Source organism: Melanaphis sacchari, unplaced genomic scaffold (genome assembly GCF_002803265.2).
Source record: "Melanaphis sacchari strain LSU unplaced genomic scaffold, SCAv2.0 Contig182_pilon_pilon, whole genome shotgun sequence".
Classification (NCBI taxonomy): Eukaryota; Metazoa; Arthropoda; class Insecta; order Hemiptera; family Aphididae; genus Melanaphis; species Melanaphis sacchari.
The window spans coordinates 859,726-887,372 of record NW_020270870.1 but is presented as its reverse complement, the minus strand read 5'-3'; the positions used below and the strand labels follow the sequence as shown (position 1 = coordinate 887,372).

At 27.7% G+C, this 27,647-nt stretch overlaps 2 protein-coding genes across 2 annotated transcripts; one reads left to right on the top strand and one right to left on the bottom strand.

The window, feature by feature from the left end:
- Nucleotides 1-1,842: 1,842 nt before the first annotated feature.
- On the top strand, nt 1,843-3,503 carry LOC112592609 (uncharacterized protein K02A2.6-like). Its single transcript, XM_025336726.1, has one exon. The coding sequence runs from the start codon at nt 1,862-1,864 to the stop codon at nt 3,431-3,433; it is 1,572 nt and encodes a 523-aa protein (XP_025192511.1). The 5' UTR covers nt 1,843-1,861; the 3' UTR covers nt 3,434-3,503.
- Nucleotides 3,504-4,894: 1,391 nt separating this feature from the next.
- On the bottom strand, nt 4,895-23,029 carry LOC112592620 (pickpocket protein 19-like). Its single transcript, XM_025336736.1, has 12 exons — nt 22,935-23,029; nt 22,853-22,870; nt 21,943-22,161; nt 21,134-21,251; nt 20,814-20,983; nt 19,990-20,206; nt 17,752-18,019; nt 17,613-17,678; nt 10,679-10,814; nt 6,289-6,381; nt 6,175-6,224; nt 4,895-4,929 (listed from the first exon to the last, which is right to left on the bottom strand). The coding sequence occupies exons 1-12, from the start codon at nt 23,027-23,029 to the stop codon at nt 4,895-4,897; spliced, it is 1,485 nt and encodes a 494-aa protein (XP_025192521.1).
- Between the last annotated feature and the right edge of the window lie 4,618 nt (nt 23,030-27,647).

Here is a 27,647-nt window from a genome sequence, read left to right as displayed (position 1 = left end):
AGAAGTTACGTATGTTTAATCAAAAGAGTTTCTTCCAATAAACAGTACACCAAACTCATCATAAGTCAAAGGCAGCCAAAGAGCGAGGAGCGGCGTGGCGCCAACAGAATCAATCAAAGAACAACCGTCCAGATTCAAACCAACAACAACCACAACGCGACAAACACAAAGAACAATAAAATCATGTTTTCATTGCGGTAAGCCAAACACACTTCATTAATTGTAAGTATAATACAGGTGTAAATTTGTTTGGCAGGTGGGGCATTTGGCAACCATTTGTAAAAATAAAAAGTTGATTGGTAACGTAGAGGTCATGAGTGACGACTGTATTAACTATTTAGATGAATTCATTTGTTTAAGATTAAGCCTGATACTAAACTGTTTCAAGATGCTCACATACCCTGAATTACAAAGGTTGCATTACACACACAAGAATTAAATATGAGATTGATCAGGTGCGGCGAGATCGGTGTTGAATGAAAGCAGCCAAAGAAAAGTGGCCAGATATAAAATTAAACAAGCTGATACCAAACTAAATTTCTTGATGGTACTTAAACCTATTGGTGAATTACTGCAAGATTAAATAAAGACAAAAGTGTCAGTATAAACATAGTAGTTAAAAGTTCTACTTTACTATTATCTTTATTTGGTAGAGACTATGAAACTATTTAATATTTTTATACAAAATTAAAACATTAACAGTGTAGAAAGTGTTAAATGAAAGTTAATCAACTGTTAACGAATTTAATGATATTGACAATAGACTAGGAGTATAAAATTTGAACCATTTAGAACTAAACAGTGATGTAAATCCTATTTTTGTAAGCATCGTGCTATACCTCGTTTATAAAATTACGTTGAAAAGGAATTTGACGTTAGAAAAAGGCTGGTAATTAAAAGTGAAATTGCCAATGGGAACACCTCTTGTCCCTGTGTTGAAACCCACGAGTTGAGGCCAGTACAGATTTATAAGACCACTATCAATAAATAGCATTAAAGATATAAGCATTATCCTTCCCAAAATTGGAGAGTTATTTGCAAGCACATGTGGTGAAAGTTTTCAAGTTAGATTTAAAATGGCATAATCAATTAAAGGTAGATTCACAAACAAGTGTTATTAGCATGGAGCAATACGCGAGTATGCAGCGAGATTACCCATGGTGTCAAACCAGCAACAGCCATTTTCAAAGAGAGTAGAAAAGTATTCAAAGATTGTCCCTTTACAGCTAATCTATTGATGATCGACTGTAACAGGTAGAATGATAATGAACACTTAGAAAATTTAAGGGAAGTTTTAATGCTGTAAAGAAGGATTTCAACTACAAACAAGTGTCGTTCTTCAAACCGAAGAGGATTTAGGACATGTAATCGATAAAGATGTTAAAACATGGAAAAACAGGTTCAAATATTCCACCTCAAAACGTTACCTGAACTAAAGTCTTTTGGGAATGGGATTAATTAAGTCTATTAAAATTTATCAACTATATTAGCTCACTTCATAATTCATTTAAAAAGAGATATTTATTTGGGATATCACACCAAAACTTTTGTTATGTAAAGTTATTAAAATCTGATCACCAACACACTTCAATCCTACTTACCATAATTTATCATGCGACGCATTCAATTTGGTGTAGGAGCCGTCATTTCTCATAAATTCCCAGACCTTATCTTGAAGGACCCATTAGTTACGCATCACGCACTTTGACTAAAAAGGAGAAGAACTATTCTGTTATTTGCCAAGGGCGTTATAATTATTTGGGAATAACTAAATTTATCAATATTTCAAAGGTAGAATTATTATTAGATCTGATCACAAAACTTGATACTACATTACTTGGAGAAAATAATCCACCTTAAAATGGCATCAGGACGATTACAAAGATGGGCATTTTTCCTTTCTGGATTTAATTATCATATTGAGTACATTAAAGGCTCAACAAATACCATAGCAGACAGTCTATCTCGCTTACCATGTCTAGAGAGTGATGAACAACTAACTAAGGTAGGGGATAACACTGATGTTTTAAACTGGGTAGAAGGATATTTACCTGTTAGTTTTTTACAGATTAAAGCTGAAACAGCTAAAGATAAAGTTTTACAAAAAGTAATGTGTTATTTAAATAGTAGTTGGCCTAAAGATATACCTAATGAATTAAAACCATTTTACAATAGAAAAGATGAATTAGTGATAGAAGATAATATATTAGTGTGGGGTTACAGAATAATTATACCTTATAGTCTAAAGGAGTTACTTTTAAAAGAATTACATAGTTCTCACCTTGGCATCGTTAAAATGAAATCTATGGCTCGTTCATACTTTTGGTGGACATCTATAGATTCTGACATTGAACGTACAGCCAAAAGTTGCACTCTATGCTTAGAAAGTAGACCTGAACCACAAAAATGTATTTTAACTAAATGGCCAAAAACACTACATGTCTTTGAGCGCATTCATATGGATTATTTAGGGCCTATTAATAATAAAATGTTCTTAATCATAATTGATTCTTACAGCAAGTGGCCAGAAGTATTCGAAGTAGCCAACGCTGATACATTTAATACATTAGAAAAACTTAAAGAAACTTGTGCTAGGTTTGGTCTCCCTGATACTATAGTTTCTGATAATGGTACCCCCTTCACATCTAATGAGTTCAGCCAGTTTTGTAAAACTAATGGTATTAAACACTTGACCTCCCCTCCGTTTCACCCTGCTAGTAACGGTGCAGCAGAGAATGCCGTCAAAAACTTCAAGTTAAGTTTCAGTAAAATTATGAAAGAAAGTAAAATGTCAGTTCACTCAGCAATACAGAAATATTTATTTTTCTACAGGAATAGCGAGCACAGTACAACTGGTTATACTCCATCTAAATTAATGTTTAAGAGAGATGTTAGAACTAGATTTGATAGAATAAGGAATAGTGACAAAAATAGTGACAAAGCAACTAATAGAGAGATCAGAAATTATAAAGGAAACATAACCAATAAAACTTTTAAGGTAGGAGAAGATGTGTATATTAGAGATTACAGCAAACCTAATAAAAAGAGTTGGAAAGCATGTATGATTGATGAACAGCTAGGAAAGTCTATATATATCTGTAAGGATAAATTTAACAACAGCTATTTCAAAAGACATGTTGACCAAATCATAAAAGTAGGCTCTTTCTTTAAGGAGGTAGGACTAAGCAAAAAAATTAACGATTATGACAACAATAACAACTATAGTGAAAAAGAGAGTAACATCAAAGTACCAATAGAGAGCGAAGGAAACAAGACAGTGCCATTTGAAACTAGTATTGAGAATAATAATGAGACAACACTTATGCAAGAAATAACAAAAGGTCCTGAGATAGTTGAATGTATTAAAAATCAAGGTAACAGACCTATAAGAAAAATTGTCAAACCAAACAAATTTAAAGATTATGTGTGTTGACTGTGAATTTGGTTGCAGTGAATAATAAACCTACACATTAGCACATTATTTTGTAAAAAAAAAAAAAAAAGAGAGAGAATATATAGTCATGTTTACTCAATTGTTACTATCATATTATGATCATTATGTTTATATTATTAATTTTGTATTTCATATTTTATATAATTCATATTAATGTTTATATGTACACCGTTTATTTATATTGTATATCTATATTTTCAAAATTGTGGATATTTAAGTTATGATATACTATTGTTTTTTTTTATTGTGATATCTTATTCAATGTACTATGTCCATTATCTTATGTAATTAATTATTATGTACTAATAAACTTAGGGATGAGTATTGTAATATATACGACGTCCCTGACGTCGGATTACGAGTTACAGTATATACTATTGATAAGCCACGCGCAATCATGTTTTAGATATCTTAGATATACTATGATTTATTCTTTTTCCTTGTGCTCATTGCTTTGGAAACAACACCATTATGTCTCACGTTTTCATGTTTTGTTAAATAAAGTTTCAACCGTTATAAATTGAATATGTTTATTTACCTACTACCCTAAACAATGTTTTGACATGGTGTCATACATAACATACTTAATTAAAAATAATTAGTAATAACCAATTATAGTTATTGCTAACAGTCTGCACAATTCAAATGTACATATTATGTGATATGCAAATTATATTATAGCCTGAGAACATTCTATTGATGACGATACAGTTGTTTCACTCGGTTTTGACGGTGAATTCACTATTTTATATGTTTAGCCTCTAGATTAAAATCGAGCGCTCGATTCCACTTAAACTTTTTTGTGTACTGAACAGCACAACGCCTTCGACGTCAGGAGGTATGACAATCCGCCGCGGGCGGATTGCCCTGTCAGTAATCGGTATTCACTGGACGATGACTGATACCCAGACACTCGATTGCCGTTTTCGTAACGAGCTACGGGACGAAGTTCTCCGACGTTAGGTAGGCAGGTTCGATACACGTTCCGGCGAAATCCGGGCTGTACGATAACTGACCAAATATTCGGATTTTTTGCATTTTTTTTTTTTAATTTTTAAATTTTATGTTAATTAATTGTAATTTCTGTTATCAAAAAAATGATTAAATTTATATAGTTTTTTGATCTTCAACTCCCTAACGTTTGACATGCATTTCCATGATACGTTTAACATCTCTCCTTTACGCCTACATCGTCCGCGATTCGACGCAGTCGGATCGCCTACCTGGGAGGTTTAAACGCGTTTAACTGGATTTTCATTAGTGATCGCTTGAGAAATCGAGCGCTCGATTCGACTTAAACTTTTTTGCGTACTAAACAGCACAACGCCTTCGACGTCAGAAGGTATGACAATCCGCCGCGGGCGGATTGCCCTGTCAGGAATCGATATTCACTGGACGATGACTGATAACTAGACACTTAATTAATTTTTCGGAATGTATTTATTTATTTTCCATGCACAAAAGCACAGGGCAAGCTACGGGACAAGGTGTATTACACCTGTGAATTTAATGAAATGACCGACCACTAAACGTTCGAATTGGACTTTTATTATATTATAAAATTATTATTTACGCGTTTAAAATGACACCGCCAAAGTGTAAAAACACCAAATCAGAGGTACCAACGTCTCAAACGTCGTTATCACTGGTTTCGCCTACTAGACTTTTCTAACTGCGGTATTCATAAGTCCTGTCTCCGACCTAGGAAATTCACTTCAAACGATTTTCAGCTACCTAGGGTATTCACATACAGCGAGTTTTACCGACCTAAGGTATTCACATACAGCGAGTTTCACCGACCTAGGGTATTCACTTACAGCGAGTTTCACCGACCTAGGGTATTCACTTACAACGAGTTTCACCGGTGCTAGTAATAATAATAAAATAATGATAAAATATCTATTAAAACCCATTATGACCATAATATTAGTAGTTTGATTTATAATAAGTACATATGACAATTTACAATGTAAACAATTATGTTAATTAACTATTTCGATCATAGTGAGAAATACCTATACTCGTCGATAACTGAGAAGTGAGAGAACTAGGAAATATAATACATGAATTGGTCAATAAGCATAATACTAACAACCAATGAGATCATAAATAATAATATAATTACTGGAGAATAATGTTATCATTGGTCTATACCGTCGTCGATCAATTGATATGATCTCAGATGTAGAGTTTAACGTAGGTAAACGTGAAAATGTATAAAATATTTTCAACATCAAATATTGTAGAACATAAACAATACTTCAATGGATTCTGAACTACACATAATCTTTGTTTGTTTCTACTTTCTTGTAATGATTTATCATTTTTTTACATTTAAAACATCAGTCATTCATTTTGGTGAACGTCATTCAAATGAAATAGGAAATTGGAACCTGGGAAACTCTAATTCAGTTAAATGGATTCCAGAAAAAAAAGCAATAAGCAATAGATATATTGATCTCAGAAAAAAAAATGTATAGGTAAATCAAGTTCCAGGAAAAAACAAATATATATATATATATTGTCTTTTATTGATGTCTAATTGTTATTAAAAATTGAATAAATAATTGGTATATTTATAATTATTATATAAATTGTATAAATAATAGGAATATTTAACAATTATTATATAAACTGTATAGATTATTAATTTAAAAAAAAAAAAATCAATGTTTATTATAAAAGATAAATAAAAATTAAATAATCAAGATTAATTTCGCGTACTTTCACTGAGATCCGACTTATTTTTTCTATGAAGCTAGATTTACCACTTTCAAAATGTACACAAATTATTAAAAACAAGTTAAAGGTTGTTTGTTTTCTTTTTAACTTACTTATTAGAGAGTCTAAGTCTACAAATGATGTTGATATATATGCTGTAAAATAGGGTTTTTTTGAAAACGAATTCAATCGTAGCACCTCGAGAACTAAAAACAAATTATTTGTCGTACCTATTATTATGCAGTATAACATAGCACAATTTAATAATCAATACTAACATTTTTATAGTAAATACATGTTATATTACTTATAGATTGTTAGATGCAAATGCTAGAGATGACGAGTAAATAACTTTGAGTATTTTGAGATTATGTCACAACCATAGACATAATATATAAACATTTATATAATAATATGTCTATGGTCACAATACTATTAATATTACCAATTTTAATCTCATAATACTGTTATCGAACATCTTCTATTTCACATTTAGAAGTATTGAAACATAACACGTAAGATATCATACAACAAATTTAACTATAAACTTAAGAGGACGTTGTACCCGTATGTGTTGTCTTCGTCTTACACGCGGACGACATGGTACATTTTCGTTCGTCAGTTTTAATAGTGTGCTTTTAGTTTTGATATTAAAATGAATTGACCTATTATAAAACTTTTAGGCAATAACATTACCCGTGTTCTATCGCAAAATTAAAAGTAAACTATTGAAACTGGTGAACAAAAATCTATTATGTCATACGTGTGTAAGACGTAGACAGCACTGAACATATGCGGGTGCGACGTCCGTTAATATGTATAATTTAATAATAAAAATAAAAATATTGAAAATTAATAAATACACAGGCTAAAATAAATTTTAATCTTTAGTAAATAATTACATACTATATAATATTAATTAGATATTTTAAAATAATAATAAATTTCAATTTCAAAAACAATTTTAAAATTTGAAGAACATATTTGGTAGGTATTAATTAAATAGTTATATAATAAAATAAAGTAAGTAAGTTAAAATACATTAAACAATTTGAAAATTCGTGTACAGTTTATTGTCTTGTTTTTTGTTTAATAATTCTTTTTTCAACTTGTATTTTTGCCCATGATATCGTTATGACAACAATTAAAGACGAGACCAAACGACAGGAAAACTATGGTCTATGACTATGGTGTGACAATAATAAGCACTGATGATATAGATTCAAGATAAAATGTAGTTATCTATCGATACGTATTAATCGCTGATCTTAACTGTTTAATAGCAAAATAAATGTGGACATCAAAAATATTTTTGTTCATTTCATGATATGTTTTTTCCGTTTGTTAAAGGTGCATATGATTTACGGAACCTAAAAAATATCTTTTCGTTTGACGTTAGTCCGGTTCCGTTTTATCAAGGATCTGGGATAAGACAAGTTTTACTGTATTTCAGTTATAAAGATAACATTTCATCATTCGGGGATTTAATTTGATATAATTTTAACTTTTTAACAGATATTAATAGCTTTGTGCTATTTAAACTGTGTACCACATTTGTTATTTGACTTGGTTTTTAAACAAATCTGAACAATCTGTCTCTGGTTTTGGACTTTGATCCGTAGCCGTGCTTAGTCACCCGATAGATTGGCGACACTGTTTCGTTCGTGTCGCCCTGGTCGGGTAAACGACGCGGACGCCGCCGTGTTCGGCCATCTTTTGCCGTTTATGCCGTATTGCCGTTACAAGTTATCTTTTGCGTGCTCGACATGCCCCTGGTCTTTGTCGTATGTGGTTTAGTCTGCTTGTCTTGTTGTGTTGCACCGTTCGAGTATAAAATCAGTTCAGATTGGTTTGTAAGTTATATTTGTATGCTGTATCAAGCTCATGATACGTAAGTGGCGACCCGCTCTGGTATTCGCGCTTGTGGCTTGCGCGTCCTCAGCCATCCACGTGGTCTGTTCCTGCTCCGGACTTCATTTTGGCAGCTGAGCCCGGCAATTCCGCTTCAGTCAATTATCTATAACGGGAATTGTCTAGCAGAGCGGTGCTCCCGCGATATATTCGCATGTACTGTATCACTTAGATGTATAATATGTATAATATTGTATGACACTTATTCTACTTATTTTCATTTAAATTTCCCCTCACGACGGTCCGGAGAACCTTGTAGCTAACTTACGCCCTAGTAAGACCCATTAACGCAAACAGTAGCTATATACTATATGGTAATGATTTAATTTTAAAGTTCTTAGGCGATTATTTTTTTTATCTTATCTATTAGTTACTTCAAAAAAGGCACTAATAGCAAATGATCATTATTCATTATTATTTTATTCCTATTAATACATATAATTATGAAATTTTGAAAGTGTAAATATTAATGAAAAATAGTTCTTTTTCTATTAGCTCTTAATTTATCTCTGTAGACATTAAAAATCTGAATGAAAATGCTAGTTACTGATTTTTATGTTTACATTTATCACTGTTTTATCTATTTATTCATTGATGTTAGTTGCACAGAGTACGTAAATCATTTAAATAAACTATTAAATTTTCTATATCAATAAAATATTCATGAGTTAATTTTTAAAAGATTCCTGGTATTGAAGACAAACCAAATGTGCTCTCAAGAACCTATAATATCCAAAAATACTACTGAAAGTATGAGTACAATAATTATTAGATTCTTTTTGTAACATAATTTGGTGATACCATTATTCAAGTAAAACACACAAAAATACTTTTATTTATTGACCTTGGTGTTATTTCTTCTAAGGTGAGAGTAAGAAAATATTCACGAACTATATATTTATTAAGATTAATTGGATGTAAACAAATTATAAATGTTTTATTTGGTTTTTCTACTATAACAATGTTATTGACCCATTCCAACGACTTAGTCACTACCTCTATAATTTTTTCATTAGTTAGCTCTTTCAAAATTTGTTCCAACTGTAATCTAATGAAAATGGAACTTTACGAGAAAGATTTTATAATTATTTATCAGTAGTTTTCTTCTGTTTTTTAAACGCTGGTTACTGTTTAACTATTTGAAGCACCTCTGTAGTCTGTTTTATTCTCTAGCTTCTAATAATTCTTTTCAGCTGCCTTGACTGATTAACAAAACATCACTACTTTGTCCGAGGTCATATTATTTTCCCGTAGTAACCTCTAGCCGCTAGATTCCTCGTTGATATGCTGGTCCGTTGTTGTTTCCGACAGTTTACGTTTTTTTATTTTCACTTGCACTTTTGCACTTGTACTTGCGCGTTTAATTAAAAATGTTTCCATTTTAAAACAGTATAGTAACGTAATTTATATCGCGTGAGATACATGTACTACGAATGACATATAGGTACGAACTGATTATTATAAATATTTGCGACTGAAATTGTTCAAATATATCTATGTATACGATACGAGTCACGAACAATTTAATAATCCATATCTGCTATCGATAAGAAATAAGAATTTAAGATTATACGCTCCTCAGCATGTTCTATAATCTATAATTCTATATAAAAACAAAATAAAAAATTAACTTTATTTTATTTTTAAATAAAATGGAAATATCATTTTTTCATCTATTATTTTTGGCGACTCCCAGGTTGAAAACCACTACTCTAGTGTATCACAACTATGAATTCAAGTCTTCAATAACTCACTTTTTACTTTCTAGTGAACCATAGTTACATTGTTTGATAAGTTCTTTAAGTCTTATGAAGTAAAAATCAAAGTTATTTTCATTTTATTTTAATGACTGTGACATTATTTCATTTGTTCTAGGTGAACACATTTTTCCATTCGTTTAAGAATTGTTGAGACTTCAGTGCCAGCTTCTTTTTTGGACACCAAAGTATTATGAACTTTTAATTCATTTATGTCCATCAAATTTAAAAATCGGCTACTTGAATATTTTTTGATTTTTCATTGATCTCCGTTTCCGTCATGTAAATTTCAATTTATTGCTTACAAAACATAACATTTTAAGGCAAATAACTAATTTTTAATGGTGCTGCCTTGTTGAACTCTGTAAGTAGTTATTTATTTTTTTAACACATATTATCTGTTTACGACTACGCCATGTGTTTTATTTATTATTTGAATGTATTATAAATTATAATATATCAATTTTATAATTATCATATTTTTATAACAAAAAAATTAATTAAAACATATTATACATTGTATATTTTGTACAAGCACACGATAGAAATATTAACTAACTTAATAACTTATTTAGGATTTTGAATTTTTGTCACAATACTGTTATCAAACAATAATGTGTATGTATAAGGTATATATATATGTAAATGTATGTAATATGTGCATAGACTTTAAACCACAGAATAGATTATACTAATATATTTTTTTCCTTGCATATTTTGTCTATTTTAGCTACTATAACTTCTCATCCCTACTAATATATATATTATAGTTTATACTAAGGTACTTATTAAGATCTATGATTATTTAAAATATAAACAATGGTTTGATACATACTTATTCTTTACTATATTTGTTGTTTTCATGTAAGTCCAATTATCGTAGTGAGATGCATACGTTATTTCATATTCAACCACAGAACATGTTGGCAAACATTTACATATTATTTGCATTTCCGGCAGATAAGTTGCTTCTGCATATAAATAATATTCATATTAAATTTTATTTCTTAAAATAATTACAAAATATCAGTTATTTAATCTATAAATCACATATTATAAACGATTTAGTATTATTTTTAATATCAAATACCTATATCGTTTATTAATATTTACAATAGCAATCTAAGCTAAGTATCGTATACTTAATGTATTCATAATTATATTAGGTACAAATTGTTCTATCTATAGATCGTTAAATTAATAGTTTAGATTTAGAACGACTACGGTATTACTTTTTTACTATTTTTTTTTCGTTATCATAAAATATGAATGCAATTCGTTTTAGTTTAATATTCCTAAAGTAGAACGTTCAATTAATAGTCAGGGCCAGACTAAAACATTTTGCATACTGGAATATAAATATATTTAAACTTAAAACCTTCCTAAGATTCAAAACTTTTTTTATAAACATAAAATTTTTACTATAATTTGGTATTTATTCATTTTATTTTCTAATGGAAGGTAAGTAGATTAATGTAGAGCTCCCTACCTTCTAAAAATTATCAAACTTACGTCTGATCAATACCTCATTTAGTCAGTATTTTAATTAGGTACCATACATTTAATTAAAAGTCATACGAAAAATAATGAAATAATATGTTAACAATATTTTTCATGGAATTATATAAACTAATGAACAATATCAATGTTACAATAAAAATGTAAACTAATTTATAAAAATAACAATTTTGTAAACGCGATTAAAATTGAAGTTGCATTAATTACAAAAAATTGTTACATAAAATATTTGGCAAATTACGTAAGTACATTATTTTATTTTTGTTAATTATAATATTTCTATAAAAATGTTTTCTTTGACTTCTATTTTTTAGCGAATTGATCAATACAAATCATCCCATGAAATAGATTTAATCAAAAAGTTTTCAATACTAAAAATAGCTTTTAGATTTAATTTTTCTCTTGAAAAATAGATTGCAAATAGTTTTTGACTCTTCATAAAGCCGTAAATATTTTTTGTCAGTATAGCTAAGTATTGACTGAATATAAAATAATCGCAATGTGATTTCAATATTGGGAAATAAACTATCCAACTTTTTGTTTCTCGGAATTATTAATAAATTGTGTGTATTTAATTTAGTTTGGTTTGATTCATCTGTTTGAAAGAAAATAGAATTGTATTTAATACTCAATTGCAATGCTTCTTAAATAAAATCTTTTTATATAATATAATCGCTGTAAATATTTTGAAAGTGATCTGCTTTCAATATCAACCGCTTTTAAATTTCCAAGATTAAGTAAAAAATCAAATTGATTATAAATTTTATCGTAAGCAATTTTTCTTTTAGTTCAATTAGAAATTATTGTACCAATAATAACAAAAAATGTTAGTGTTTTCTCTGTATATGATCATTATGATCACTGAAGAATTTCTTCAGTATTTTCTTCACTAAAAAAAAAAATGTATTTTTTTTTTTAGATAATTCATTGGAGTATTGTGTTTCATCACTTTGCTCTATTTAATCAAATTTATTAAGATATTTTTTAATATGCATATAAGTATATAACGCTATATAGAAAATCATATGACGAATCCTAGCTTGCATTTCTGAATATACGCCAGATATATTTTCAGCATTATTATACAATCGCCAATATTATACAATATTGAGGATTGTAGAGGGCCTACAATCCTCAATATTTATCCCGAATTGTTTAAATTCATTGATTATAGCTAGCTGTAAATCTACATTTTTATGGCCAAAAGACAGCAAAACTTTAAGAAAACGTTCATTAGGCGTACTATCTAGATTCTAGAAGAATATACCGAAAAATCAGTATTAATTTTATTATTAAACATATTTTGGATATGTCCTGACGGCCGGTGTAGCATCAATGATTATCGAATAATATTTGAATAATTTTTATTCATCAATAATTCTTTTAATTACTGCATTACTCATATTAAAAATTAATTTGTCACAAATAATAGATAACAAATACAAGGCATAATGTCTATGTACTTTATTTTCTAGTGATTCCATATGTTTATAATAATAAATGGATCAAACTTAGCAAGAAGTTCTAATAAGCCTAAAAAGTTACCATTGTAATTATTAGAGTCAAAAAGTTCATTTTCTTCTCTAAATGCGAATACTTTTAATAACAAAAACTTAGTAACAGCTACAACTTTGTTGAGAACAAATCGTTAACATTGTAATTCTGATTCAATTTGTAATTTAAGCATATGATCGAGTGTATTTTTACCAAATCTATCACATTCCAATTCTAAATAGCATTTAAATGGAAATTACTTTTTCATGTTTGAATACTTTTTAATGAACTTTTTTCAGTTTTTAAATCCTGTTTCACTATTGTTCGCGCAAGTTATCGGGTGCGATGAAATCGAAATGGATTTTAGGGCCCTAATCGCGACTCCTCTTCTCTGAGGTCAATGACCCTTACAATATATTATTTTGGGTTCGATTCCCGATATTAATCTCTGATTAGTAAGTCAACGACCGTCAGAATCAGCTATCTATACGGAGATACAAAAGCCGTAATGATTACGTATAAGATATTACCCTACTTCACTTAATATAGGGTCAATGGCCACTACATCGAATAATATTTTTTGGTGATGTCGAAGCCACCGGCATGACAGACGGGCACTTCTCTGTGCGACACTTTTAAGTCAACAAGCTGTGTCGTCACGTTGTCACCTCAGACTCTGTTCGTCTTTTTTGTTACATTATAAATCGTCTAAGTAAACGATCGCTTTAAACTCGTCTTTTACCAAGTTCGGGTTTTTGTTTGGTACAATTTTACCTGTAACTTAGAACGTTTTACATCGTCTCGCGTTCCGAGTCATATATACACATATATGTATATGTTACGGGCAAAGTGGAAAATTTGGGCAATGTACACAATGTCCGAGGTATATTGGGCAATGTAAATTGTAAAGTATTTATACAAAATAATCTGCATAATATATTATGTTTTTATTACAAATTATTAATATTACATAATATAATATATTAATATTATTTTTTTTTCTTATAAAGTATAAATAGTTATATGATACGTCTATCCTTTGGTTAAACACTAATGAAATTTTGTGAATGCACTATATATCCCGATAACGAAACCGATAAATATCTTATCTCATATAATTTTGGTACGTACAGTTTTACTTTAGTTGTAGTATACTGTCACTCAGTTTATATTGTGCAGTGCTTAAACAAACATTTACTTATTTTCTACATTTTATTTAAAATGGAAAAATTTAATGCGAAATTGAATATTGTGTTAAATAAAAAAAATGTGAATAATGTGTATTTAACCAAATTAAAATACGACGAATTGATTGAACATATAATTAATATAAAGAAAAGTTCCCAAAAATTGAAGCCAAATGATTATAAATTCTTGAAGAAATATTATATAATAAAAATATCTGAAATTAACAAATTAATTGTTCCAGTAACTGCAGGTAATAATAAAAAATATATATATTTAAAAAAAAAAAAAACAATTTATCTATAAAAGTAGTAAATATTATAAAAACAATATATTACTGCAGTTTTATTATAGATACCTTTATTGTTTTTATAATATATTATCATTGATTATATATTAAATTATTATATTATTATATTATTAAATATTTATATAATGTATACCTAATCAATGATATTATATACTAATTTAATTATACTCGTTTATATAGTTATTTATTTAAGAATATTACATTTTTTTTTTAATTAATTAAATTTTAAATGTATTTAAAGGTAATGAAATAAAATATTATGTGCATAATGTTCAGTTATATGATATTATACATGAAGTTCATTTGTCAATTGGACATGGAGGTAGAAATATAATGGAACACGAGATTAATAAAAAGTACAAAAATATAACTAGAGATGTAATAATGTTATACTTAAATAATTGCGAATCGTGTAAAAAGAAGTGAAGTACAGTTAAAAAAGGGTTGGTTGTAAAACCAATTATATCTTCTGAAATGAATTATCGCTGTCAAATTGACTTGATTGACATGCAAGCACAATCAGATGGCGATTATAAGTTCATATTAGTTTATCAGGATCATCTAACAAAATATATATTGCTCTATCCGTTAAAACACAAACGTGCCGAAGAGATGGCTTGCATATTGTTGGACATTTTTACAACTTTCGGCGCTCCTGCAATTTTACAGAGTGATAATGGTAGGGTCAAAGATGGCGAATCAAATTGTAACCGAAATTTGTAAAATGTGGCCAGAACTTAAAATAGTCCATGGTAAACCTCACTCGCAGAGTCAAGGTTCAGTGGAACGAGCTAACCAAGACATCAAAAATATTCTTGCTACTTGGTTGCAGGATAACAATACCAACAAATGGAGTGAAGGAATAAAATTTGTTCAATTTATGAAAAATCGTGCGTTACATCACGGAATAAAATGCTCACCATGACTACTACCAAATAGTATAATATGTAAATTAAAAACTGAAGAAGATCTTGAAAAAGCTATTAATTCTATCGAAAATGTCGACCACATTGCCACTACCTCGAATAATGACGAAATCGGAGCAACAAATAACATAAATAATGAAGAAACAATATAAAAGATAAAATTATAAAAATTAATAATAAAAAATAATAAAACCTAACTTATGCCAATTGGGGTGGGGGGGGGGGGGGGGGGGGGGGGGCGAGGACGACCACGTGTTTACAAAACAACCAATATGTTGAGCTTTTCGGTTTTAAATCAGCCACTTGACTACACCACCGAAAGAATAAATACCAATGATTGTTGAGAACTGCCTAAAGAAGAGGTGACCATACAAAATGTAAATATCTGAGTCGTATTAAAAACCGTATATAAAGAATATAATATTACAAACACGTGAAAAATGTTATAATATTATCAACGACGACCACGTGTTTACAAAACAATCAATATTATGATAAATGATACTACAATCACTATCGTCGTGATGATAATAATAATAATAATAATAATTCAACAAGCACGATAACAAGGACAAAATCGTGGTACATTAATTTGCACAATCTATCTGTTTCAACCGCATATTATCCACGCCGAATACGAGTCCGGGCAATAAAAAAGACAGATAAGATGACACTATCGCCGAACGCTGTCCCTATCGATATCGTCGGTGGAGTGGGACTTTGCGACTTTGGCGGACACGCATTGTCACCACCCGATCACCATCGTCCGTTGCCCTGTTCGTCTGCGTCCGCCGATCAGGCCGGTGTTCGTAAAATACATGCGTTAGCCAAACTATTTTCGTTCGTGCCATTTCGTCCTTTTCATCCTTTTGTTGACCACCTACGTGTGCGTTCGAGTGCCGGGGCCGTTATATTATTCGTTTGTCGAGTTCATTCTTTTGTGAGCGACTTTTGTTTCCGTATCGTCACGTGTGTGCCCATACGTACATTTACGGCCCCGTGCTTTACTGCCCGACTTCGTGTGCCGCGTTCAGTGCCATCGCGTTGCGGATCTTTCATTGTCGCGAGTGTCAGTTCCAGCTTACGATAATCCGAATCGGTCCTGTGGACAACTACCATCGTGTTGGGATCCGTCGTCGTCACGGATAGCCGTTCAAACTTTCACCGCGGGAATTCCCAGCTGTGAAGCCCGCCATCGTCCGCCTACCACTAAATACTCAGTCGGACAGTTTAGCTGGCAGCACCGAGCTCTTATCTTACCGGGTGATATTATTATTATTATTATTATTATTATTATTATTATCATTTATATAGATATATATATATATTATATAATTTTGTTGTATTATTATTATTTAGTATTTACGTATTCGATCCATTGATCGTTTTGTTCTTCTTTTGTATTCGCACGTATTTATTTATGCACGTTAATTAGTTATTATTATATTAGTTGGGCGCCCACACATTTATTTAAATTTTCTTTTGTATCATTATATTGTCTAAACGAATATTAATATTATATGTATTATGCGCTGAGCGCGTCAATAGTTAGCGTTCATTATTATTATAAAATTATATTATAAGTAAAGGTCACCCATCCCGAAATTAACGCAAGTCGGAGTAGTCCACTGCTAAGTGCTAATACATTAACTGTAAGAATTATTCCGGCGCAAAAACTATCTGACATTGATATATTTTAAATACATCTATTATAAAAAATACAAGTAAAATAATAAAATTATAGTAAATAAAATAAATACGTTAACACGAATGGTTGGCAAATAAGTAATAAACAATAATATTATATAAAAAACAAAACTAATCAATGGACATGAAAAACAAAACAATTTGATTTTCAAACTAAGCGGTCGATTCAAACGAATTTAATCGTTCGCTCGTACCATGTGTATTGTTCTCAATGGATAATCTAATATATTTTTATAGTTTGAATAATAATCGATCACAGTTGTCGGTGGAAATGTTATCAACAGTTATTTAATCATTTTATTGATTTTATTACGTGTACTATTTAGTGTAAATAGACACTATGGCTAGTAGTTATTACTTGTACATTTGTGGAAACGCGTATGTAACTACAAGTGCCAAGTACACAATCGTAATCACTAATAGTTATTTCTTTAAATAGGACATTCTTTAAAAAATTTAAAGTACTTCATACCTCAAGATACCTATAGTTTGTTTATAGCCAATGTAGGCAAAGTATATTACAACGAAATTAGCGACATAAGAATCTTTTTATCATTCAAATAACCGTAGCTAAATTCTTAGTAAATTGGTTTAATTGTTTTTATTATTAGACATAAATTTATACTTACGTATAACATTTATCATACAGTCTTTTTTCGCTAGACCACAAATGTTAACACCGGTTGGCGCTAAAACTGATTGAATATAAAAATATTCATATTTTATTATAAATTATAGGAAAAGTTTAATATAAATTAATGTACTTACAAGCCATTTCGATCGAAACACAGCCGCAAATGGTAAAAGTTTCATTGAAAATACATTCGTAGTTACAATTCATTTGTGTATACTGTTGAAAAATAGATAATTTTCTCTCGTTGTGCAAATAGCATTTCCTGACTTCCGGAGAACGCCACTTTAAAGCCAGGTTCATTTTTTTCACGAACGGAGTGATTTGTATTCTAGTGTATGTGTCCGGTGCGATAAATGATCGAGGATCGAGCGAAAAGTACTCAGCTGGGTTAGATAATGTAATCTAAATAAAACCAATAGATGTTTTTAAATTGTTAATATTTATTTAATAATTTTCGTATCTATCAAGCAATAATTATAATAGTGAACATATTTTATTATTTTAAAAGTTATTAATTAGCTGTCAATAAATCAATTTAGTTGACTTGACAGCGTTAAAAATCACCTTTTATAAGTTAACAATAATAAATAATCGTTTAAATATGTAACTTCGAACTTCAAAGTTAATAAAAAAAAATGTTGGTTATATATTTTTAAGTTTAATAGTTTCAATATAAACTACTTATGAGCAAATTTGTATTTCATTTTTTAAATTTTACCATTAAAAATTACACATCTTATAAATTTTCAACTATAAAACAATTAATAAAATTTTCATGATTTTTACGACTTATTATCGAAATTTAAACTTTGAATGCTTACATAAAAATTGTTCCTATGCATTTTAAATATTTTTACATATCTTTAAGAAAAAACGTATGTCAAATATTGGATTTAATTTTTAATTTTTTGACCAAGCAAAAAAATATTTATCGATATTTTATAAAAAATAAAATTTAAAACCTAACAAATAACTCAAAAAAAGTAAAAATATTTTGAAAATTAAACCTTAAAATTTGATGATATAAACAAAGTTAACAAACAACCTGATACTCACTGACTCATTGAACAAATTGAGAAGTTTAGAAAAAACATCAAATCGCTAAGATCATACAGAAAAAAAAACCAATGAATTAAAACTTTGGGGAATAAATATCACTTTCATTTGGTACCGGGCCATACAAATATAAAAAGGAACGAAATAGCGGATCAAGCAGTAAAATAAGCGGCATAACCAAATAATCATATAGCTTTTAGATATCGTAATATATTATGTAGATATCAAAACTCAGATTAAAAACAAATTTCAAATAAAATGGCAAATGCACTGGTTGAAACAACGGACTAAACTCAGAGAATTTAAAAACACAACTCTAAATTGACAAGACCCGAATCTTAGCAGAAGAGAAAAAATCATAATCAATCGCCTCCGAATAGACCACACAAGACTGAATCACAAATTCCTAATAACCAAAGGAGTAGCCAATCAATCCACAGTATGTGGGGTTACTCTAACAATAAAACACATAATAATAGAATGTTACCAATACTCCGACGAACTCAGAAAATTCAATATTCCACTCAACATGAACGAACCATTAGGACCACCAGGCACTGAAAACATTTAAAGTATGTTAGCTTTCCTAAGAAAGACCGACCTATACAATAAAATTTAAACATTCTATAATATTAATTCAAGTAGTAATTAATACTAATTACATATAAGTAACAACGTATTAATCGTATAATTTTAGCAATAGATACCACGCTATATGTATTAAACACAAAAAAAACAACTAATAACCTTTGCTGTTGATGTTTTTTTAGTTCAATAAAAAAAAAAAAAAAACATTTAGTGAAAGTTTCAAGTATCTCCGGTTTTTTTAAATTAAAATAAATATCAAAAATCATTAGAAGAGAAATAGTTATTACAAGGGTTGAATATGTTGTAAAAATTTCAACTTCAAACGATCATAAAAAAAAAGTGACTTTCCGTTGAACATTTTTTTTTATATAATTAGGAAGACTTAAAAGGGTTTTATTATTAATTTTTCAAATTTTTAATGTAAAAAGACATTTTTTATAAACTTCTAAAAATAAAATAATTTGCAAATTTTCGTGTTGTTGACGAATTGTATCAAAATTTCAACTAAATGATTATTAAACAATGTATAAAAATAATTAATTTTAAATTCAATAGATTCGTCGCTCTCTACTTATATAATTTGAAACAAATAAGGTTATTAAATTTGAAAGCGTTATTTATTGTTAATAAAATTCCATTATGATTTTAAAACATAAAATATTTTCTATTTATTTTTAAAATTTAAATTGTATAGTTCTACACACATAACAGTTATTATTTTTACGCACAAAAAAAAAACTTTCAGATGAACAACTTAGAAATTCGTGATCTAGTGTGTTGATCATCAATCTAAGACGATGATAATAACTAACACCACTCGTTCTAGCAGGATTTATATTAACAAGGTTATCATTTTCTGAATTGCTTGGGTATCCATCATCAAAATTCCAATTTGATCTCTCAGTACCGATAAACGAATTGTTTTTTGAAAAGAAATTCAAGTATCTGAAATAACAAAATATTACATTACTATAATTATATCACTTAGAAAGACTTAAATTAAAAAAAAAAAAAAAAAAAAAAAACACGATTGAAAAGTAATACAAACATAATTATTAACTATACGTCTATACGTTGGTGGTCGATCAAATGTACATCATAGAACTGATCAACATTTAAATACATTTTTGGTTCATAATTATATTGGTACTTTAGATTTTGATTAGAATAATGAATGTATTTATCTTACATTGACGTTAAATTTCTAACCTTTTGCTTGAATCATCAATATTAAGGATACTCACTGGTATAAAAGCACATATGACTTTTATTTATTTATTTTTTTCTGAGGGAGAAAGTCCAATACATAGACACACCTAATATATAAGTACTATATATTTAGTTATTAAAATAATAATAGGTCATAAGGATGATACATTTCTTTTATCTCCAAACTTATTAGTTTTCTTGTAATATTATGATATACTCATGATGAGATTAATCTAAAAATGTTTATATTCTATAAAGAGTATAAAGTAAAGCAATATTTTCAGCTTTTTTTTTAAATCAAAAACGTTTTATTTATAATAAATTATTATTAATAATATATAACCTTTGATTGTATTCATTTTTAAATATTTGAAATGATGGTAACATATTAGTTGAAAAACATAATCCAAATACGCTCATTTTTGGTTGAATAAACCTGCAAAAATTTGGAACAGTTAGATTTTCCCATTTAGCATCCGATTGAAATACTTCTGAACAGCTAATCGCACAACTCTAAATTAAAATAAAAAATTTTATTTTTTATTTTATCTCTTACTTTAATTTAAGTGGTATAAATTGTCCATCTCATTGTTTAGTTTCATTTAAACAAACAAGAATCAATTTAAAAGTAGAAAAAAAATGTACAAAATAGAAACTACTCACGTTAATCAACTTCACGATTGAATTTTTATCAAAGTATTCTCTTGAAAACTTTTGTGTAGTATCATAATTATAAACATCCATGGGACACGTTAAAGATCGATATTGTTGAAGATATTCCCTATGTAAAATATATAACTAAAATAAGAATCGATAGAGTTATAATTATTTTGTTAAAAAAATAACTAATAACAATTACTATGATCGGAGATAATAAAAGTTAGATCGGATTACTTCAATCAAAAATATATGTGCACATAATCGGTATGAATAAGCACGATGCATATCTACAATAATTTAACTGACTATATTTACACAATCGTGTTTTTACGATTCTTTCGTGTTTAGAGAACGTGTAAATATGTTACTCCAGTTTAATTTTAAAATTAATCTGGTTTTATTCACAAATAAATTATAAGCGAATATAATTTATTCCACTGTACATTTTTAGGAACTCCTGTACTAAAATCAGATACTAATGAGTAATGACTAATGAATATTTTTTTTTGGTTTGCAGTTTATGGTAAGTAAATTTGTGCAGTAACAATAATATTGAAATTAAATCAAAAATTAAAAATATTAATAAGAAATAAATATTATTGGCAACTAAACACGCTATTATTATACTTTATAGGTATATTATATTAATCACTAAAATGTCATACTATTTAATAATTTAATATTGAAAACATTTAAATTAATTTATCCGTTAAAAAATGTAAAGAATTTTATTTTTACGCTGCAGTCTATGGTACTGTATTGAAATCACACACATTATAAATAGTAAGGTATTTAGTTAAAAATGAAATTACCAATAGGAGCTGTTCGTGTCCATGTGTTTCTCCCAAATCCATTTTCGTAGTTGATTTGATGGACAGATATTAATTGATGGAAAAGGAATATCTTGAATAGCTGATTCTGTGTTTTCAATAGATATTATAGTTGGACTGTCGATCCAAATGTAAATCAAAACTTTCAGAGTTCCAAACGTAATGGATATCATACAAAGAAACGTAAGAATCCAAAACAATCTAAAATAATTCATAATATTATTAATACAGCTGAAGTAATGAAATAACAGTTCATTTATTTATCAAAAGGTTTTTATATTTGGCTGTTATTCTTTTACAATTAATATAATTATACACGTATATATTTTATATACTATTAATTTAATTCTCTACTAGAGTTCAACGAAATTGTTAAAAATATAAAGCATTCATGTATAGGTTTTCCACAATTTTTAAAATATTTTTAAACATAATACAGTCTATGTTACTTAAGGAAATTTTCAGTTTATTTAAGTTTTTGAATTATTTTTTGGAGATTTTGTTCTGAAACAAAAAAATAAACATAAGCAATATTTGATAAATTTTGAATTCGTATCGAGAAAAAAAAATCGTAAGATATTTTTATACAATTATTGAACAATATTGTATGCAAGTAAACTAAAATCAATATGAACTTTTGATGTTCATATACTGTTTAAAAATAAATGCCTTTAATGATGATAAGTTAATTATTACAGTGCTCGAGTTGGAAACATTATAAAAAAGTAACGCATTAAAATCTAAAAAAAAAAAAGAATTTTTTCGAGAAAATATTGATAAACTTCCTACTTTTTTGAAAATATAAAATGTAAATAACCAGTTATTAATATTATTTGCATACCATACTATTACCAATAGAATATAAAACATAATAAAAATAAAGATAACTCACACTCCTCTTGCCACTTCCCTATAATTCATACACCATAAATAATTATTCTGATTAGAAATCTCATGGCAATAATCAAACTTACTTTTCTACAGGTGATCTGTTCTTCATCACAAAATACTGCATACAATGTGAAGTTGTTTTCGCACAATAATCATGAAACCAACTATGTTCAGTCATTTTTAATATTTTAAAATTATAATAATTAGGTAGTTTTTAAAGGTACAGATGTGTATTTACTCATCATATTCACCAGACTAACAAACAGTTTTGTTATATTTTTATGTATATTCATTATTATGTTTAAAAAAAAAAAAAAAAAAAAAAAAACAATAAAATTAGGTACCAATTTATTTTCCGGAAGGTCGGCAGTTGACTAGCATATTGGTAATAAATATTTAAATAGAAAGTTTGTGATATTTAATCGCGATAACTATGTGATTATATAGGTAAAAATAAATAAAACTCAATATTCTTTAGTAGCCTCTGGAGAATTAATACATCATTAAACTTTTTTTTATTTACTGGTAATAATTTTAAATGAAACTGAAAAATTAAAATAATCTGTAATAGTCACGTAATGTATGAATATTAGTCACGTAATGTATGAATATTATTTCTAAAGTCATGTTATAGGTGAATGCTTAGAATTTATTGTTTATATGAAATAAAAATAAAAAAATAAATTATTTTTTATAAATAAATAGTTACTAGATTTTGATTTAAATTATATAAAGAAAGCAATCTTCAAATCAACCTATTTTATTCAAAATTCAGTATCAAGTTCATATTTTCCCACCTCAAACAATAATCAATAAAAATATCATACCTATTCCTCTCTTGTCTCATTTTTAGCCTATCGTATAAAAGCAAAACACCGTGTTAATACCTTGTAAAAAGGAAAAAATATTCTATTTTATATATGTTTATATATAAAATCATCAAATAACCTTTCTTAAAATGCAATAAGTGAAATATAAATCCAAACAATTCAGTACGCATGTCACATCTACATAGTAAAACTACTCATTTCATGAACTACATTAAATCATACTCTCTTTGCCACTTTACTGCGAAACAGCACTACTAATTTTTTTTTAGTATGTATAAAAAATAAAATTAAAAAATTTTGGTTTTTAAATTTAGATAAATTAGGTATACTATTTAGTACCCTTCCTACATTTTTATATGAATAAATTTCATAACATTTGAACTTGTATACATTAATTATTTAATTAAAATTATATTAAATAATAATCAGCACAATCAAAAAACTTTCAATGAAAAAAAAAAAATGACGTTCTCGTGGAGTAATACTTTTTATAAATAATTGTTCAACAAGAGTTGATATACGTTTAAATACACTCATCAAAGTTATGGGACACAATAATGTTTACATAAATTATTTAATTTTAATTTAATAATGCAAAATATATCGAACTTATCATTATACTTTAATAAAAATGTCTTGATTAAATTTAAATGAAAAAATAATGAACAATAATTTTTATAATTTTTTTTTTTTTTTTTTAATTAAAATAACAAATAAATAGTTTAATTTAATTAATTTGATAATTACAGTCTTATGAAAATTTTCAATTATTATTGGAAATCATAAAACTTTATGAATTATACAACTTTGGACTTTAATATTTAATTTAGAAATAAGACGAGATTTTATTTATTATTCAGATCATTGCGCACAACTAACAAAAGCCAATAATCATAGTCCATATTATAAGTTTAATAAAATATTTAACTGTGGTTACTTAATAATGTTCCTATAGTTAAAACCAATTATTATCACTGTTTATCATACGTAATTAAAAGTCACTAATAAGGTTAGGTAAGTCGAAAGAAGCTGAAAAAGTCTTATATGAAGTTTCCGTAATAGTTTTAATACTAATTAACTGCACCTGAAAAAAGAAATTTCCTTAATAAATATTTTCAAACATCGTTTAATGTTATTTTAGTTACTTTGAGCCAGGGTGCTGTAAAAAAATATACATAAAGATTAATATACTGTATTTACATGTTTTTATATAACAAAGTCATCATAACATCTCAAATCGATTTTGTTTTTTTTTTTTTTTCGTTGTAATTCAAAAATAAATATTCACAGATTTGACATTTTCAACAAAATATTTATAATAAGATTTTCTATAAATAATAAAAATTTTCTAAATAATTTGCCTTTTTTTTAACTATTTATAAACATTTAAAATGTACTAATTTTTTATTATTTATCAACAATACTACCTATATGATAACATTTTTGTTTTTGACCTTTTTGATTTAAAAAGTATGAAAATTGAATGTAAGATTCTTCATTTATTTATCAAAACTTACATATTTATTAGAATGGTTAATTTAGTTATGAAAGTGTTATTATTATTATAATTATTATTATTATTTCGTATGGCTTAAATAAATATTACATTAAATTCACAGTTTAACATAGGTAACATAGTATAAAATAGGTATAAATATAAAATAAAGAAAGATAAAAGTATAAATAAATATATAAAAGTTGACTAAATTATAACAAATTAGATATGTCTAATATATATGTTGACTAGTAACATATTATGAAAGTGTTATAAAATTAAATATTATAAATTCAATAATACAGAATACTTTTACAATTATAAAATTATATTTTAAAAAGGTCAAAATCAAAAATTCTAAGAAGTTATTAAATTTTTATTTATAAAAGTTAATATAATAATTACTCTTAAATTCTATTAATATAATTAATGCAATATTTTCGGAAAAATATTATATCAACTCAGTAGGTTGAGTTATATAAGTTACAGATATAATATGATATAAATATATATATTATTATAATAATTTGGTAATTAAAATATTTTTGAAAATAATTATATATAAAAAAAACATACGAAAATATTTGGTGATAAAGACTGACAAACCGTTTCCACTCAAAATCGGTTTTTGTTTAACATTATGTATCATTAAATTCAAATATAGTACACTTATAATACACCTATAATAACCTACTCAATTCTTGATGTACTAAATAGCAGTACCCGCTTGTTTAATTTTTTTGTTTTATTGATTTTTGAATATTATTATTACTTTTTTTACGTCCAAATAGCCATGTCTATTCGATTAAACTCATTACATTCTTGATTCAAAAAAATTGTATGCAGCAAGAAAAAATGAAATATTAAATTAATTCTTAATACATTTTAGAATCTTAACGTAATAATCTATATTTTAACTTTAAAGTTTATTGCACATTAAATTTTCCAAAGGAATAATAGAAAATAATATAAGCTACTTAGAAAACCTCAGAAAATATAAATAAATATATTGCAATTATCAAAGTTTTTGAAAAAATAATGGTTTTTAATATTTAAGTTGAAAATTGATTAATAAATATTCAATTTTATTAATTTTGTAATCTTAATAATTTTTAAATCAAACATGTTAAAGGGGTTTTTTCTAATTAGGTTTTCTTGCGTTCTTTGCCTTCTTCCATTAAAATAATTGATAAATTCAATAAGCTTACATCTATTTAATGATAATCTTATGACTACAGTTATTTCGTAAAATATTATCATTTTTATTAGGTACATACTTATTTGCATATAAATATATATTATAAATTTTATAATAATTTAATAACTGAGTTGATGTTTTCAGAAGATGACATTCGTATGATCATATTTCGACTTCACGCTTTTACATTATGGATTATTTTAATGTATTAATAATAATAACTATTATGAACATTTCATAAACCATTGATAAGAAAACTATTAGTCCTCTAAACACAAATATTATTTTATAGATAGCAAGCACTATAAGTACTGAGTAAATATTAAACATATTATATAGATCATTTAATATAAATCAATAATTTATAAAAAATGAAGAATATTTTTAATTTTTAAACTCAATCATATATTTAATTCACAGTACTCATAACAAAATTATAAAATAATGAGGTTACTGGTTAGGTATTGAAAAACTGTTTGATCGATTTAAATACGATTTTATGTGATCATATAATTAGGCGAAATATGTTTACTACTTAAAACTCTTTTTTTTTTCGTGTATTTTGTGATCTGTATATTATTTACTAATTTACTAAAGGTTAAAGGTAGTTACTAGTTGATACAGTACACCGATATTCGATGACTTATCTTTATAAATGTGTCACAATGCCGATTTATGGTATCACGTTAATTTATTATTTAAACATTTAAACTATAGTGCCAGGCCTTTAGAGGCGCGACGAAAAAACAATATGTGGGACACTTATTATATAATCATTTACTATTATAGGGACGAGTCCGCAACACTTTACCACAGATTTAAGAAGTCATACTAAAATTGGGGTGGCTTAGAGTGACCACCTGAACAGGAGCGCCGGGTGGGACGGATTAATAGTCCTGAAAAGGACTTTTTTATGGTCAGTCACAATGGTAGATCGACTGTTTAGCGATTACTGTCGCAACCACGTCGAATCTTGCGTGACCGATAGCAACAGTAAATGATCATCGCGTATAGAGCCGCTGGTAATCACCCGATTTGCCGATAGTGCGTCAGCGATGTTCTTACTCGAATAGTATCCACTTGGCGGCGCTGCTGTCGATAATCATCGTCTAGTCCGTGGTATGGCTCTGAAATCGGGAATTCACCGGAGTCGTCGCCCTATGGCTTGAAATCTTCGTTTTAATATTACTGCCTAGTATTCACTAGTCTTCTTCTGTTTCGTTCGTTCCAATTTCTGTTATGTTTTGATGTTGGAAGTTAATTGAAGAAATGA

Coding starts and splice junctions, on each gene's coding strand:
- LOC112592609 (XM_025336726.1), top strand. CDS start 1,862: ATGGCATCAGGACGATTACAAAGATGGGCATTTTTCCTTTCTGGATTT.
- LOC112592620 (XM_025336736.1), bottom strand. CDS start 23,029: ATGACTGAACATAGTTGGTTTCATGATTATTGTGCGAAAACAACTTCA. Junction 20,207..20,813: donor AAAAATGAATACAATCAAAG/GTTATATATTAT, acceptor TTGTTATTTCAG/ATACTTGAATTTCTTTTCAA. Junction 6,225..6,288: donor AGACTTAGACTCTCTAATAA/GTAAGTTAAAAA, acceptor ACATTTTGAAAG/TGGTAAATCTAGCTTCATAG.